Below are 18,291 nucleotides of genomic sequence, written 5' to 3' on the forward strand. Positions count from 1 at the left end.
CGCTACGCGCTGAGGGCAGCGGAAGCAGCCGGAGGAGGAGAGGCGGTTGGGAGAATCGACGGGAAGAGCTGCACGGTGGTGGTGGTAGTAGTAGTAGTAGTAGTGAACGGGGGCTTCTTGGATTCCCGGGCAGGTTGTGCGTGGCTGAGCAAGCGGAGGCAGGGATTCCCTCTGGCTGGACGAGGTAAGGGGCGACCCCATTGTTGTTCTCCTCCTCCTCCTCCTTTCTCCAACCTGCGGCGGCAAGTTGATGACAGCGCCGCCGCACAAAGCCTCTACGGCCGCTCCAGTCCCGTCCCTCCCCCATACCGGGGGTGTCTCTGCAAGGGTCTTCTCGGCGTACGGACCTTTCTCTGCAGGAGGTGCATCGTGGATTTGGGGTGGGGGTGGGGAGTTCACTTCTTAGGAGGAACGAGGTGGCGGGGCTTACGAGTCCTGGGTTTCTAGGGGAATCATGTGGGGGCATGGCTTCGTTTGAGCCAAGGACTGAGCCCCCGAGCCTGTTTTCATTGCCAGGGCACGGTAGCCATAGTCACTTACAATGCTCTCGGCCATGGGCAGAGTGCTTTTCCAGCACTAGGGAAAAAGAAGGTAGACGAGTAATAAGAAGATTTATACGAAAACGAGAACCCAAACATAGCCGATTTAGTGGAGAGGGCCAGGGTGTGTGATTTCAATGCTAGGGCTAGCCCCAGGACTTCTGGTTTGCAAAACTAGGAGTTCTAGGAGATTTCCCCCCCTAAAAGTGTATCCAGGGTGTTTCATTGTCTCTTAGGCAGGCTGCTTTGCGATTGTGGACACCCCCAAACAGGCATTGGCTGGGATCTTTGGGTCTATTGGTAGGAACCATTGGGGAGCTACCTCGACACCTATGTAGTAAGGTGGTTGCCTCATTCCCAACTCTGCCATTTTGCGTGATTGCCTTTATGTAGTACCTTGGAACCCCCAGAAAATGGAGGGGGTTAGTCCTGAGTAGTTTATTTTCAGTTGTATTTTAACTGTAATTTAGGGGGTAAGAGCACAGTTACTGTATTTCTTCGATTCTAAGACACACTTTTCCCCCCATATAAACATCTCTAAAAACGGGGTGCGTCTTAGAATCGCAAGTCATTTATTATTTCTTAGAATCAAAGCTTTTTTTCTGTTGGTGGTACTGAAATTAGTGTGCGTCTTACAATTGATGGCGTCTTAGAATCGAAGAAATACGGTAGTACCTAAGGGCAGGTTACCAATTTAAAAAGTAATAATTATTAAGGACGCAATCTTAAACATGTTTAAACAGAAAAAAGTCTGACAACACCCAGCATTCCCCTGCAAGCCATGCTAGGCTCCCCTCCCCCACACCGTCTAAATATATATAGGATTGTGCACATAAAAAAACCAAAATAGGCAAGGTAGCTGCCTCTCCATAAGTTTTCCAGTGGCTACCGTATGGCTCCACCCCCTTTTCTGGCTGTGGAGTGCCCTTCATACCATCTTAATCAGGGCAGGGCTTCTAGAACTCATTTTGCCCAGCTCCTCTTCAGAGTTCCAGCCCCCTCGCTTATAGGGCTGCCTGCTTTGGAAGGCGGACTTGCAGAATTTCAGAAGGACGTGTGCTGTGACCAGCCAGTCAGGATGAACAGCTGCAGTTTGCCTCCCATCTTTGTGTAGTCACGGTGGCTGTGCCCACTTGGGACTTTTCTGCTTTGCCATCTTGGTGGTTTAAGCCAGGCTTTCCCCCTCCAGGGGATTTGTAATCTAATTTGTTGGATTACAAATCCCAGCATTCCTGACTATTGTCTGTGCTGGCTGGAGCTGATGGGAATTGAAGGCCTAGAGATCTGGATGGCACCATATTTGAGGACGCTGCTTTAAGCACAACAGTGGGAGATGCAAAACTTTCCAAAATGGAAGTTCTTCTGGGGGAGGATACACAATATTTCCCTTGTGAGACCAACCAGTGCTGAACCTTCCACCCTGTCTTGTCAAATGTAGTCGTAGAACAGCCTTTCTCAACCTGGTGCTCTCCAGGTGGGCTGGCCTACAATTCCAGATTGCACATTGGCTGTGGATGATGGAGTTGTAATTGAACACATCTGGAGGACACCAGGTTGACAAAGGCTGTTGTAGAGTTGTGAGGAGCTGGATACAATGAATGGACACTTCTCGGACAAAAGCCCCTTCCTCCCGTGTGGATGTGCTTTTGTATCAAGCTCTTTGAGACATGTATGTTTCCTCTAAACTGTTTCCTTTCATTCATTGAGCTGGTTTGCACATGAGGAGAAGCCACCATGGGTGAATTTCCCTGTGGGGCTTCTCATCACAGTGGCAGCTGCATTTTTCAATATTCGGGGTGTGCCATAGTTTCTCATTACATGCAAAGCCAGCGAGGGTGGGTAGTTGTGATGGTTGACCAGCCACCCTCAACCCTAAAACAGCCCATGAGGGTCTAGGTGGCTTGTCAAGCATCCCAACAACCTGTCCACACTGGGTTTGCATGAGATGCCCTTGCCATATCCCAAATATTCAAAATGGTGGCCGCCACAATGAGAAGCCCCATAGGGAAATTCATCCATGGTGGCTTCTCATTATATGCATTCCATGTCCTTCTAAGGGGCCAAGTAGCTCATTGCGAGAAGCCCTGATCTGGTGGGGGGCGGGGGCGGAAGGTCTCTCTTGTAGACTGTACAGTGTAGAGAAAATTCAGAAGAGTGGAGAGAACTCCCATTGAGGCTTCAGAAAGAGTCTCTTTCTTTGGATACCTTGTTTTCTAGATCAGGATTCAATGCCTAGAAATACTACTTTTCTTTGCTTTTACTGTGCTTTCTCTTTTTGTATTATTACAGCCCTATTTAATTTGACACCTGAAAACTGGATGTTTTGACTCCAAGGTGAGTAGAAACTTTGCCCTTCCTGCTGAGGAAATTGCTCAAAATGAACACAATGGTCTTCTTTCTCACATAATTACAGCCCACCTTTCTATTTTTAGTCCTTGGAATTTATTGTGGACCTCATAACCTGTAGCTGTCTCTGGTAAGCCTGTAGAATGTAAACCGCCCAGAGAGCTTCGGCTATTGGGCGGAATAGAAATGCAATAAAAAAAGAAAAAGAAAGAATGTATCCATTCCTCAAAATTCTAAATAAATCTACATTTGCATTCAGCTACATTGAATTGGGTTTTTTCATTCCAGAATATTCACTTAAATAGTGGCTTGATGCTGCAAAGAAAAAGTGAATATACAGGGAAACTTTGTAAATGTATCTGAAAACGGCTTGTATTCTTGATGAAGATTATGTTATCTACCTAGGTATACATTAGACACCTTGATTTCCTAGCTGTGGATTGAGAGTTGTTTTCCAAGGCCCCTTTTACACCAAAGTGTTTGTCTGAGGCCTCCAAGTATCCGACAAACTGGTTAACTTCACCTTGTGCAGGATTTATTTTTTTGGCACACATTGATCAAGTTTGGATGATCAGTAGCTCAGCTTAATAAGCCAAGATATGAACAAGCCTATGGGCATAAGCGTCTGTTTTGCTTTTTCCCTTGTACAAGCCAAAAATAAACCAGGAAATCTTTTGTTAACCGAGCTGGGAAACTATGGTTACCTGTTTGAGAACAAGCCACAATATGAAACCATGGCTTGAAATTGGTTTAATATTCCTGAGTTGTTCTGAAGCTGGTAACAATTATTTCCTGGTTTTGACAAATTGGCAAACTATGGTTAATGAAACATGCCTTGGTTTATGGTTAAGGAAAGACGTCTTGGTTTGTTTTTGGCTCATGCAAAGGGAGAAGTAGAGCGGCTGCATTCCTGCACAAAGGCTCGTTCATATCTCGGCTTGATTGTCTGAATTCGGCAAAACAATATTATCAATGTATATACTGAATCCCGTATTCTGTGCATGGCAGGGGGAGAGTGGTGCAGGCTTTCAAGTGGCTCCCATCACATGCCCTGGTGGTCCATAGTCAGCACTCTGGTGAGTCAGGCTGCTTGGGGCAGTATTTAATGGGCTAATTGCTTAAAATAATAATTATAATAATAATGGACAAAAATGGAATAAACAAAACATGCTCGACCAGAATAAACTGGAGCAAAGTGGTAGTGGGTGGGTGGGTGGCAGAAATAGTGGTTTCTCAATATACTACTGGTCTATTATGTCAACATTTACATCTTTATTTTGCATCTTTTGAAGTACTTTTTTATGTTTTTACATATTTAAATGATTTCTCTGTAATTCCTGTTCTCTTTCAATTTGTATAATATCATTTCTTCAAAAGGCTTCCTACAAAATGAAAAGTTACTGCCTTGCCTTCCTTGCTCATGAGCCTTGCACTTGAACATAAAGAACAGCCTAGTGGTTTTAAATTACCTATTATCATATGAAAGAGATTGTTAAGGGCATAATCCTACACATGTTTAGGGGGGGAGGGGGAGGGGGAGGGGGAAGTCCTACAATTCCCAGCATTCCCCAGCCAGTATGCATGGCTGGGGAATGACTGGAGTTGGAAGACATTTTCTGTCTATGTATGCATAGGATTGTGCCCTAAAGCTGTAACCCTATCCCTACTTACCTGGGAGTGAACCCCATTGAACTCAATGGGACTTGCTTCTGAGTAAACATGTATAGGATTGCATTATAAATGTGTTACGACTATTTGGAATGATTAGACGGCCGCTACCAGTGACACCCTGTGAAATTGTCATTGAATCTTATGGTTTATAGCTTTGAGTAGCTCATGGGTTTTTTTCTTTTTCTTTCCCATAGCACAAAATAAGCTCCCGTGCCAGTTGTCCAGCTTTTCCCCTTCAGCTCTTTGTCTGTGCTTTTGTTTTTCCTTCCATCTACATTCGTATGTGTAAGCACAACCTTCGCCAACGTGGCACACTCCAGATGCCTTTGACATCTGTCTGGGAATGATGAGAATTGTAGTCCGGCATGTCCGGAGGGCACCAGCTGTTGGGGAGGCTAATGTAGCATAACTTGTATCGGGCTTTATATATTTCAATTGTATACTGAAACATTTCCAGGTCACTTTTCAAATGTTCGTAACAATGTATGGGAGTGGGATTCATTTGGAAACGTGAACATCCTTGCTCATTAGAAGAGATAAGCAGCAATGGCAAGGTGCTTTGCCCTCACGTGTATGCTGTGATGTTAGGATGATTGAGTTGCTATTTTTTAGGTGCTACAAATGAACGAATAGTTTAATAAATAGCTAGTAGAATCATAGCTGAAATAACACCCTGAATTATTTATTTATTTACTACACTTATATACTGCCCCCATAGCTAGGGTTCTCTGGGCGGTTTACAGAAATTCTAAAATTAAGATAAAAACAAGTATACAAAATTTAAAATTCTAAAACACAAAACATACACACATAAAGCATTAAAAGCCGTTAAAAAACTAAACATGTGCGTAATTAAGATGTGCACAGTTCTTGGAATGGAATGATATTTTTGCTATATTCCTTACAGTGAATATTTTTGCTATATTCCTTACAGTGCAGTTCTACCGACGTTTACTCAGAAGTAAAGGTCACTATGCTCGGTGGGGCCAACTCCCAACTGAGTAGGTAGAGGATTGCATCCTTAAAATCACTGTTCGCTCCAGAGAAACAGGCGGCGACAGGGATTGGCAGAAGGTGACTTTCGCTTCCTCCCCCTAGCAGCCTCCCGAAACGCCTCTCCCGAAATTCAGGGGGCACTGCTGAATGGGGTGGCGGTGGCATCCCTGATAATCCCTGATAATCAGCTGGAGGCACCTTTTGCAATCAGAGCTCCTGATTATGAAAGATGCTCTGACCCACATTTTGGGGCTCTCCCCCTCCCTTCTTGGCTCCCCACACTACAGGCCACCTCACTCAGCAGGGTTCCCTGACATTCAAGAGAGGAATTTCAGGGGGCTTGATGGGGAGAGGAGGGGGGGAGTCATGTTCTTTCAGTCCCCTTCCCTGTGTGTTCCTCTGAATCCACCCCAGATATTTTCTCTTTCCTCTCCTTGCATCTCCTACCACTACAAAGGTCTTTGCCAATCAACAGAGTCTCCTTCAGGATCCAGCCAGTGGTTGATTGGTGGTTTGTGGCATTCCCTATGTGTGTGTGTGTTTGTGTAGGGGGTGGCTTTGTTGCTGCTGCCCTTGGTTCTTGTATGCTGTAGCACCATATGGATCCAGTTCTTAATTTTAGTTTCCTTCTCTCCAGCTTTGGGATGAGAGTTGGTGCTGACAGCTAAGCCCCTGGTCTGTATGGTGCTGCAATGCTAAGCTTAGGGAAGCCTGAAGTTTATTTTTTTCCCTTGTGTAATGAGCCTCTGCTCATTAGGACAGCACTTTTGAACCCTACTTTAAGAGCATTGCTTAACTTGCGCCTCTGTTTTTATCCTGCAGCATCATGTCAACTGGGAGGGTCCGAACAAAGAAAAAAACACCAAGTGTGGACCAGTCTCCTGATAATCTTCCTTTGAGGAGTTCAGGAAGACAGGTACTTATCTAACTTTAAATGTGTAAATGTCATGGAAACAGTCACCAGTTCCATTCTCCTTTGCCACACACTGAAAGTTAAGGAGCAAGGGAGCCATTTAATAGCATTTAAGTCAAAAGAATGGATTTTGGCTTAAATCCTAATTTAGTTCAGAGGGTTGCAGACCAAGGGCTGTATCCTATGTTAATCTAACTTGTCCCATTCATTTCAATGGGCCTACTCTAAGTAAGAATAAGAGTCAACCCAAGATGCATATTATCTACAAAGAAATGGAGAGTGCCACAGTCCTATGCATCATCATGTCTCCTTTGCAGTACCGCATTGATTTCACATTCAGCAAGATAACTTATTTTCAAGTAGGTGTGTGCAAGATTTCAACGTTGGCCCTGAGTGTTTCAGTGGGCTTCTCCCAGGTCTGCAAAACTTGTTCTGATTTTCAGTATTCTAGCTCTAACATGGAATGCATTTGTCTTGGACTGGTTCTTGTTGTAATTATGAACCTTTATCCTTCTTTCTTTTATTGAAAACATGCATGCAACTCAATTGTTGAGAGTGTTTTTTTTGTTTAAATGTCTAGCTAACAACAGGAGTGGTTTTATTCAGGAATGCCTCCATATGAACACAGATCACTGTAATTCTTTTCCGTCACTATTACAGCATGACACTTCAGCAATAAAGACTGCTGTTAGCATATCATTGTAGATCTCTAGAGCTTTACGGTTGTAATCACAAAGTTGTATCCTATTAGGTGAGGAAGAAGGCTGCAGAGACTGCTGAGGATGACGATGACACATCAGAGAAGAAGTATCGGAAGTGTGAAAAAGCAGGATGTACTGCAACATGTCCAGTTTGCTTTGCTAGTGCTGCGGAAAGGTTTGGGTTCCTCTCTCCCATTCCCGGTCCCCACATTTTAGCAAGTGATCTTCAGCTTGTTAGATCTTGTTTTAAGCATTGTTGCATGGATTCTCATGCATGCTATCAATAGAGAAAGGTTGACTCTTTCGTTTTCCTGTTGGATTTTGGTGGGTTGAACTGTTCTTGGAAATGCTTTAACACATCCAAATTACAACTTTAAAAAATATTCCAAAAGTATTCCAAAAGTAAGTTGAACCAGAACATGGGAAACAGATAGGATAGTCATAACACTGTTTCAGAGTGTCAAACTTGCATTGAGGCTGCAGTGTAAAGAAGGTTCCAGGTTTTGTCTCTGTTCTTACAGAATCATAGCTATAGACACAGCCCAGTTAGCATTTTAAACAACATTGTTGTTGTTTTTATTATTATTAATTTATTTTAAGTATTTTTATGCTGGTCCTCAGGCAAAAAGGTTCCCAAGGCCTTACATGTAATCAATTAAACATGGCACTCCCTTGCTCACAGGCTTACAATCTAAAAAGACACAACACACAAGGAAAACTAATGGGGAGGGAAGAGGGTTAAAATCATTCTTTTAGACCAGTTGGTGGAATGGTCCTGCTCTTCCTCTCATCTCCCTCAGTACAGCCTGCTGGATAATGCCTAGATACTGTGGGAAGAGAAGGTTCTCTCGCAAGCATTGCTATGGAGTTATTCTCCATGAGATTTGGAGGAAGGAGCTGGAGTTGCAAGAAGAAATGATTTGAAAGAAATACTAGAAACCTCGGCTGCGTGTTCTGAGTTGTTGACAGCCACCTTCTGTCTAATTCTCTCATTAAAGAATGCAGTTATGGATCCCTTCCATTATTGCTCAGCATATAACGGCATGAACCATTTCCCAATGAAATTACATCATTACCAAGTGAGCTAGTGCAGGTATGTTCGCAAATCACAGTAACACATCTTCATACTGTGGATAGGTTCTTTCAGATCAAGCCAGCTTAAAAATTGAATATGGTTTTAAGCTGAAAAAAACCTTCTTTGCCTATTGGGTGGTACTGCATGACAGGAAATGGTTACTACCAGTACCATTTCCTCTTTTACAGTTCTCCATTTACCAATTTCTGAATTAAGGGAGACCAGACATTTAACTAGTCCATTTTCAAGTTAGTTACACAAACAGTCCACTAGCTGTGTGAAAAGGTGGTCTGCACCGTTGCTTTCTAAAATGTTTAGCCAGAAAAGGGTTTTTTTTGAGGAAAAGGCTATGAATGCCTACTACTCATGATGGCTGTATCTTGCCTCTAGTATCAAAGGCAATATACCTCTAAGTATCAGTTGCTGGGAAGGTGAGCAGGAGGGTACTCTTGCATTTATGTCCTGGTTGTGGGCCTCCCCATTGGGGGATCTGATTGGTCATTATATGAACAGAATTCTACACAAGATAGATCTTTGGTCTGATCCAGCACAGCTCTGCTTATGTTAAGCGAGAGAAAATAATAAATAATACAATTAAAAATAAAATTATGTTATTAGGAAGCCTTGCAAAAAAAATATATATGCAAAAACCCACATAACTTTTTAGATAGCTGCCACTCCTTTTAATTCTGGATTAGGTATAAATGAGCAGAAGTGTTTTGCAAACTGTTCTCATAGATGGTGTTGTGAAATATTTTCAAATTGCGTAACAAAGCATTTTGGTAAACATAGTGTTTCAATTTTGTTATGTTTTAGGTGTGCTAAAAATGGCTATACATCAAGATGGTATCATCTTTCCTGTGGGGAACATTTCTGTAATGAGTGCTTTGATCATTACTACAGAAGGTATTCTTAACCCTTTAGAGCCCTGAAGTGCTTTTATGCAGTGACACAGGGTTTTAATCACAATCTGTCTAAAGAAAGAAAATATATAAGACTTACAAACCTATGCATAACTACTGAGTTTAATGGGTCTTGTTCCCAGATAAGTGAGTTTAGGATTGCAGCCTTAGACTATTTAATATACATATGGTTGTGCTTTGTGGGCCCTTCTTATTTAATTTTTAAGTAAGGTCTTAAATCACAGGGCTGCATTTACAATGGTATGACAATTGCAGGTGGTTGAATCAACCAAAACATGCCAACAGTGATGAGGAATCAATGCTTATGCCTCTTTCTAAAAGCTGCTGTATTAAAATATTGCTAAGTAAACTTTTGTACAATAACCTAAAAGCTTCCTCTTCAAACAGCATACATTTAATTTAAAATGTATGCTTTCTTTATTAAGGGTGCAATCCTATGCATGTTTAGACAGGTCATGGGGCATGCTGGGAGTTATAGGACTTTTTCTCTCTCTAACCATGCATAGGATTGCACCCTAATTATATCTTGGGTGTTTGCAGGAAGCCAGAACAGCTCCACCCACAATAACTTTAATAGCCAGCTGTAAACTATTGAACAATATTATAAATTGCTTTCAGTTAGAAAATGTGCAGCAGCAATGGAATGTGTTAATGTTTTTTTGGAACACAGGCTGTCTGCTAAAGCCTGGTTTTATACAAATCTTGTCTGAAGATTTGGATATCCATAATCAGGGGTGGGGTCATTGAAATGCACCCTTGAATTAGCATTGGATGAATATATAATTTATTGATTACAATTTTTTTCATACTGCCCAATAGCCGAAGCTCTCTGGGCAGTTCACAGAAATTAAAACCATGAAGGGCATAAAAACAACCAACAATTTTAAAAATAATAATAATGCCAGTTATCAGACTAAACAAAATAAAAATCATGCACAATATTGCCTTCAAGCTTATCCTTAGAAGCTATGCTTATTTCGGGGAAAAATATCTTGACCATCATCCTGTTTTCTTAATGTATATCTCTTTTTCTTAGCATTTCATGTTTGGAATAAGCTGTAGATATTAAAAGACACTTAACCATGCCCAGCCTATTCATTCCGTCTCCTTACTGATTGCTTGTCACTCTTCCTAGTCATAAAGATGGCTATGAAAAATACACTGCCTGGAAAAGGATTTGGACCAGTAACGGAAAAAGTGAACCCAGTCCTAAAGCTTTTATGGCTGATCAACAGCTCCCTTACTGGGTAAGGCTTTATTCTTAATAACGTATCACTGTGAAAGTAGTACATACACATTTTTTTACTTCTCTTCCCATTCCCAGTAACTGTTTTTTAAGGAAGGCTATGTGTTGGAATTCGGGTTATTCTAATGAAAATCAGATTTGAAGGAAAATTAATATAACTTGGAATTATCATCATCATCTCTTTTCTCACTCGTGGTGGTTTTTCTAGAGAGACATAATGGGCTTTGCCAAGGCATGCTCTCTTTTACTGATTCAGGAATTTCCTGACTATTGAGCATGTTTTAAGTATGACAGCTTTCTGGATGTTGATGTGGATGTATTTTGGTAGGCCCGGTTTCTGAAGGTTTTCTGTAAAACTTTTTGATGTGATGTCAGTGACTGATGTGACTAATGGAATAATTGCAACTTTTTCATCGTTGTTGTTGTTGTTGTTGTTGTTGTTGTTGTTATTATTATTATTTATATCCTGCCTATATACAGAACATTAGTGGCTGGATGGACACACCACGTATTTGATTGGTTGTCTTTGTAAATTATTACAAAGACTGTCTTGGAGCTTATCCAATGGATAGACCTTGTCACTAATGTGTTTTGCAAGAATGCCAACTGTGTATAAGAATATAAAATACTGTCTTGATAATGCTTCCAGATGAGGCTTTTATTGTGCAATTGCCTTGCTTCATTCATACGATTTTACAGGGGATCCAGATGTTGCCATCTTCCACTTGTAAGCATTGTTTCTCTGCTGCTTTGTTGTTGTTGTTGTCTTTATTCTATCCACAAAAATCCTTTAAGGAGGAAAAGGAGAAGTAGATGCCCAGTGTCTTTTGATTGGTAGCATTAAGAGTCCTTGCCACTACACAGGCTCTGAACACCAGGCCTGGCGACGGCTACTCCCTGCTCAAGCCAAGCACCACCACTTGATACGCCTGAGGCGAGGGACAAACACCGCCTTTCTCCAAACTATGTGGAGAAAGGGGTTAAATGGAGAAGGATTTCAATAATATAAAATAATGCACTGTGAGTTATATGTGCTGAGGTGAATTATTGTCAGAGTGGGTGCTAAATGTATAAACTTCAAATGATAAATGCCAAACAGACACGTGGGATTTTTGTGGTAGTTAAAACAAAATAATTACAATTTATTTTAAAAGTTCACAAGCTTTGTTTCAAAATAAAACGTTTAAAAACCTTTTTGAAACTTTTCATCCAATCTTTTCACCCATTCACATACACGCTTTCCTTTCTCTCACACAATCACTCTTGAGCTTTCTTTATTATCAGTATTGTTTAATACACATCAACTATGTGCACATCACACTCCAAAGACACCACTCTCTACACTGAACCTCAAATTCTCCAGAACTGAAGTACTCTAAACACCAAGAGCTAACACATAGAGAATGCCACAATCCCTTCAGTCATTCCCTTATATATCACTCCTCCCACTCCCAAGACATTCTAACTCCACCCACTCAGGTCAACATTCTAAACACACCACAGACTTACCAATACAGAAATACATTAGGGAACTGACTTGTGGGGTGTAACACCACAGTCCACCATCTGGAAGTAACTCAAGTCAGCAGACCACTGGTCCATCTAGCATGAATCTAACTCAGTACTGTGTACACTGACTTGCAGCAGCTCTCCAGGATTTCAGACAGGGGACTTTCTGAGCCCAACTTGGAGAATGGCAGGGATTAAAACTGGGACCTTCTGCATGCAAAGCATATGTTCGGTCTCCTTCGTATGATTCCCCCTTTCAGTCCCAAGGTGGTCCCTAACAAACTTAGTGGTTTGATTGCCTGTTTTCACTTCTGTCATGATGCCAAAAAGAGAGAGCAGTTTGATTTGGGCTGGTGGGATAGCCGGAGGGGGCCCAGGGAATAAGCAAAGGAGAGGTAGCTCTTCATTGGCTAATAAGTGTAGGAAAGACCCAGTGACCCAGTTGACACGTAATGGCTAACTATGGGCTAAATAATCCATAGTTAACTGTGGCTGCACCAAAGTGAGCGCACTGTCTCTTGCGTGCTTACCACTTTCGCAAAACAGCCCACGAATGCTCCATCCAGTCACTAGCACCATTTGAAAAGAAAACATAACTAGGATGATGCCGCTCAATATAATTAAAGACATTTATTAAGCATTAATACAGAGAGCCCTTACAGTTGCAAAGAAAGTTATATCCAAGCTTGGAATGAAAAACTCTCACTCCCTATCATATATTTGAAATGGAAGTGTTAAATCCCTTTCCCCCCCTTTGTGTTTTTCGTCATCTTCTCCTTTTTTCCTATATGTTAATTATGTCTGAATATATGGTTGCCGTTACTGCTGTGTTGCAAATAAAAATATTATTTATAAAGCATCAAAACAGAATGTAAACACATTTCTCTTTAAAATATATATGTGATGTAATTTCGGGGGTGTCAAATTTAATTGTTCTATTCATTCTGGTTGTTGTATTTATTGTTTGCTGCATTCATTACACAAAATGAAAAATACCCCCAAAGAGAAAAGAATTCTGGCTTAGTGTCTTGTATGAATAGTGCCACATCATCCTAGCTTGATGGGAAACATTGAGCAGTTTGCAGGTAGTTGTGCCTCCTTCAGGAGTTCTGCAGGCACCCTTGGGAGCCTTCTCTCTGATCTTATTAGCTTGCCTTTGCTTTTTGATATAAGAAAAAATGGCCACTACTTGATTTTATTTCCAGGTCCAGTGCACAAAGCCAGAGTGTGGAAAATGGCGTCAGCTGACAAAGGAAATCCAGCTTACCTCACAAATAGCCAAAACATACCGCTGTGGCATGAAACTGAACAATTCCATCAAGGTACCTTCAACAGCTTGCTGTATTGGAAAAGCTGCTGACTTGGTTGTTTCTAGAGGCTGGCATTTACTCCAGTCTTAAACATTTGCTCTGTGTTTGTCTGTAGACACCATTGGATTAGGCCAAGGTGTATTTATTGATGCACTTCATATTCTGTTGAAGTCATGTAGCTGTGCTATAAGGGGCATTTGCAATGGCTGTTTTGCAGGAACAGTGGAATGCTCCCTGAACCAAATCTCAGGTGGGGCTTTTCATTGCTCCACTTCCCAGTTTGTTGTTTAACCTCCTTAAACAGGCCCTCTCACTTTCTGCAGGGAAGAACTGGCTGAAAGGGCTCAAGTTTCTGACCTCCCCAGCAGGGTTTCGTGTGTTTTTGTAAAAGTGGACATGCACCTGAAAAGCCTATGGGGGAAGGCAAGGCAGTTTGGGAGGATGGGGTTTGCACCAGAAAATTGGCATGTGAGTGGAAGGTGATTTGCTTCACACCAAATCACCCCACCGCAGAGTTGTTTTCTTCCCTTTAAAGAAGCTGCTGTTGGAAGCTGCTTAAAGAAGCTGCTTTTTATTACCTGGATTTGAGAAGGTTTGCTATAGGATAAATAAGAGAAAATAATTTGGCCCTACATTTCATGGTATATAATGGAAGCCATGCTGTTGCTTCAGTCACAAAGCATTGTTTACATAAGAGAACTCACTTGGCTTGCTTACTCTTACTTAAATAATGTTTGGGTTTTTTTATGCTGCTCTGTTATCTGACATAGTTATATATATATATATATTGCAGGTGGAAGGCTCAGACCAGTGCTCCATGCCTGAGGATCTGGTAAGCAATGCATGTGGCATCAGAATAAATGGTAACTGTGGGGAAGGCATTGAGCAGTATCCAGCACTGCTGCTGCACTAATGGGGATGACCACTTAGCACAATGGGAAAGTAGTGCTTGCAAGTGCAGCCCAAGCAACTACCTGAAACTGCTGCTTCTGGAATGGGACAGGTCAGTGGAGGCCATGGAAAGGAGTTCAGCTGACTTTTCCTGTTCTGGAAAGGGTCATTTTGAATAGTTACTTGGGTTGCGCTAGCAAGCACTACTTCCCCCTTGTCCTAGCCGTCATTCCCACCAGTGTGATGTGTTTAGAACTGGTGGATTGTCAGCATTGGATACTATCCAGAGGTGGTATATTTAGCAGTAAATACATTATAATCTGGCTCACATATAACAGGAATTCATGAGTAGTTTAACCCATGTATTGCCAGGGTATAGTGGGAGGGAGGGAGTGCACTGCCTTCTACACGCTCGTCACTTCTGCTTTACATCCGATTTTGTAGCCATGACACAAGAATTTGGCACTCTGGGTTGTTTAGGGTTAAAGAACTCAATGTTTTAACTCAACAAGAAGCCATGGGTGATTTCAGAGTTGAAATTCTGGTGGTTTTTTTTTAACCCTAAACAATCCAGAGTGTTGGGTTTGCATGTCATGTCAACAACCTAGGAATAGGGTGTGTTTGTCTCTGGCTTGTTTACCAAGCTGGATGTAAAGTAGGAGGGATGAATGGAGGGGAGGCAGCATACTCACTCACTCTGGTGCAGTTATTTAATCCATTGTCAGCCATTATGTATGAACTGGGTCTAATACTTAGCTATTATGTGCAAACTGGGTTTATGTGGGTAAAGAATCCTGCCTTGAAACGAGAGCCTTTCTGCAAGCACTTAGATATTGCCTAAAGATAAAAGACTTCTGAAGCTATCCAGCCCAACAGAATTAATGTAATTAAGACATACCAGTTTGACATATGATATACTAGGTTGCTTATGTGACTAGTATTCTTGTCTTTTGTCCACAATGCGTGGGATAACCTCAATGTTGTTTCTGTTTTAAAAAGGACAGCCCTCCGCGCTACATAGATCCTCCCTTGATTGTTGTCATCACAAAATCTCAACTGTCAGATTTGGGGCATACCTGGGATTTTTGTTAGTTTTGGAATGGTCTCAAAGACAGGGATGGTTAAGAGCCATGTCACCTATTCCCTCTCTACTTCTGTCTCAACTGATTGAGTCTGGTAAAGGCATTTGCACATGGGGTCCGCCTGCACTCCTGATAGAGCACCCAAAAATGGCACACATTTCCCCCCCCCTTGAAGCACCTTTTGTGCAGAGAGAGCTTGCTGTACAAATCCTGCAAAGGGTTCCCTTATTACGCATTCAAGGGATAATATAGGAAAATGGCCCTGCTCAGCATTCCAATGTGGAGAAATAAATTCTTTTTTAAAAAATAATGAATCCACCTTATATTTTCCTGTGAGTTTAAGTTAATCAGGAACAAGAGATAACATGGGAAGCAAAAGCTTTAGTTACTCATGTGATTATTCTTCCTGACACTCTTTCTGATGCTCCTTCGTAGAGAGTTGCTGAAGTTTCGGATCACTGGTGGTATTCCATGCTCATCCTCCCTCCTTTGCTGAAAGACAGTGTGGCTGCTCCTTTGCTGTCTGCATATTACCCGGACTGCGTGGGCATGAGTCCATCTTGTACCAGTACTCACCGGCTGCTTGGCGAATCCACCGCGGTAAAAATGGAGCATTTAAAGACTCTGCCTACTATAGCTGGTAAGCTGGGGATGCTTTTCTGTACTCTCCTGCACTTAGGTGGCAACTTAAACCTTACAATGTTAAATGGACTGCACTTTGCAGATGTTCCATGCAGCTGAGGTCTCATTTAAATGGTGCTTATTGCCATGCATTTGAGCCATTCATATGCAGTGCTGGCAAGGCAATAACCAAGGTTAAGTGCCTTTTGAAATGGGATGTCAGCTGTGCTGAACTCTTGCCTGGCTAAGTGCTTTCCATGCAGCCTTCTCCTGCATAAATTGGGCTTCAGTCTGACCATTGTTTTGCAGTTATTGTGTTTCCTGCTTATGGGCTTCCCATAGGTATCTGGTTGTCCACAGTGGGAACAGAATACTGGACTTTTGGTCTGATCCAGCACAGCTCTTCCTATGTTCTTATGCTGCAATATTGCAGGCTCTTGATTTTTATATTAAGGTACCAAGACTGACATCAAAACTCTTAAAAAATAATAAATTGCAGTGAAATAAAAGGATTTTTTAAAGTCATTCATATGGATTCAAAGATGGGTTCGTGGTCTGATGGTGTGATTTGGGATTAGTCCTGCAATCCATCATGTTTACACCATTCTCTTGTGCCTGCATCAGTCCCAATTCTGTACTTCAGCAGCACCATGCAATCTTTGAAAGCAAGAAGATAAGGCTTCTGCTGCTGCCACTGCAGCTAAATTCAAGAAGGAGGAGTGTGAAGGCTCACCCTCAGTATATACTGCCGTAATATAGCCAAATGTATTCAGGAAACAACTCTCCTCCAGTAAGAACAAAGCAAAAAATGACAGCTCAGTAAAGGGCAGATATGAATATACCCCCTTTAAAGAATATAAAACTCACTGCTTGATGAACACTTGGGCACGTGGTAACTACACTGTGTAGTTAATGAATATATGTCGACCCAAGTGCTATCAATATTGACCAAATATTTTGCCATGTGAAAGTGTCCCAGAATCACTTATAGCTGATCCATAATGCCTAGTCCCATGTTGTTGTTGTTGTTGTTGTTGTTGTTTTAAATTCTGTTAGAATTAAGTTCTGTGCCACTCCTTCTTATGAGCATTTCCCCAGATGTGGTTGTAGTATCCAAATTAACATGTAATACTATCTGCAGTCTCCTATGTAGCAAAATTTGAGATGGACCTTCAACCATGTAGACCAACCTTCCCCAAACTGGAGCCTTCCAAATAGTTTGGACTACTACTACCAGCATCCCTGATCATCACTATGTTGGCTGGGTTAATGGGAGTTACAGTCCAAAGCATCTGGGAGGCATCAGGTTGGGGAAGGTTGATGCATACCTTGTGATCTTGGCACGGCTTATATCAGTGGTGGGAAAACTCCAGAGGTTTTGGCCTACAAGTCCCACCTCCCTAACCAGCTAATGGTGAAGAATTGTAAGCCAAAACATCTGGAGGGCCTCAAGTTGCCCACTTCTGATTTACATGCATAAGCATGTAGTATGAGCACATTCTTCCTATGAGTAATGCATTAGTGCATATGCTCTACATCCCCTCTCTGTTGCTTTGGGTAGAAAGGAGATGTGTAAACACCATAAATATTTGTCTGGAGTAAGCAGTACTCATTGTTCTTAGGAGCAAATTCTTGACCTCCCTTGCCTATGATAAGCAGCTGCCTGCAATAAATGAATGTTCGTGTGTGTGTACACTTCCAGGGACCACACCTTTATTGAACTACAATGAGAGCTTATGGAGGTGCTACATGCAACTAATCCTGTGCTATGTTTTTTTAAATCTTTCAGGGATGAACAAGTACTTTCAGCCTTTCTATCAGCCCAATGAATGTGGTAAAGCACTGTGTGTAAGACCAGATGTGATGGAACTAGATGAACTCTATGAGTTTCCAGAATATTCGCGAGACCCCACAATGTACCTAGCATTGAGAAACCTCATTCTAGCTCTGTGGTATACAAACTGCAAAGTAAGCATCCATGAACATTTGGCACGTTTTAAAAAGATGAGCATATATTAATCTCATTTTAATACTTTAGTATTTTGTCTTTGTCCCACCACCATTGGAAGTACAGGCCCTCTCATGAGACAGTGGCTGTTTGGCCTGCGTACTAGAGGTCTCCCTTAAGAGCCTTGCTACGGTACGGCAGCCTTTGGCAAATGCATGTAAGCACATGCTGTGTATGAAGAAAGTATATACGCAGGTTGCTCTGGGCGCTTGGGTGGTGTATCTTCTGATGTTTGTGACTTGCACACAAACATCAGACTCGTAGGTCACTAATACTTCTCTTTTGCAAAACCATTCCATGCCTTAAAGTATACACATTATTGAGTGTCTGGAATATTATTTTGGAATGGCTATTTTTTTTTTTTTTACACATCCTTCAGTTTTTCGGAGAGGTAGATTATTAGGAGTTATGCGTCATCGTCTGAGGCACGGTTTGCTATATAGCTTGAGTAGGACCACAG

The 18,291-nt window shown here is 41.8% G+C and overlaps 1 protein-coding gene across 2 annotated transcripts in view; it reads left to right on the forward strand.

Moving 5' to 3' along the window:
• Window positions 1-44: 44 nt before the first annotated feature.
• KDM1B (lysine demethylase 1B) overlaps window positions 45-18,291 on the forward strand; it is a 33,527-nt gene continuing 15,280 nt past the window's right edge. Inside the window, exons 1-11 of one of the 2 annotated variants that reach the window (XM_063130437.1) lie at window positions 45-184; window positions 2,829-2,873; window positions 3,894-3,961; window positions 6,375-6,468; window positions 7,217-7,341; window positions 9,058-9,147; window positions 10,300-10,411; window positions 13,125-13,241; window positions 14,023-14,061; window positions 15,638-15,842; window positions 17,613-17,791. In XM_063130437.1, coding sequence (XP_062986507.1) covers window positions 6,379-6,468; window positions 7,217-7,341; window positions 9,058-9,147; window positions 10,300-10,411; window positions 13,125-13,241; window positions 14,023-14,061; window positions 15,638-15,842; window positions 17,613-17,791 — 957 coding nt within the window. In that variant the 5' untranslated portion in view covers window positions 45-184; window positions 2,829-2,873; window positions 3,894-3,961; window positions 6,375-6,378. The remainder of the gene's footprint in view (window positions 185-2,828; window positions 2,874-3,893; window positions 3,962-6,374; window positions 6,469-7,216; window positions 7,342-9,057; window positions 9,148-10,299; window positions 10,412-13,124; window positions 13,242-14,022; window positions 14,062-15,637; window positions 15,843-17,612; window positions 17,792-18,291) is intronic. The other variant, XM_063130438.1, reaches the window with a different exon arrangement.

The sequence above is a fragment of the Elgaria multicarinata genome, chromosome 7, assembly GCF_023053635.1.
Source record: "Elgaria multicarinata webbii isolate HBS135686 ecotype San Diego chromosome 7, rElgMul1.1.pri, whole genome shotgun sequence".
In the NCBI taxonomy this organism is placed as follows: domain Eukaryota; kingdom Metazoa; phylum Chordata; class Lepidosauria; order Squamata; family Anguidae; genus Elgaria; species Elgaria multicarinata.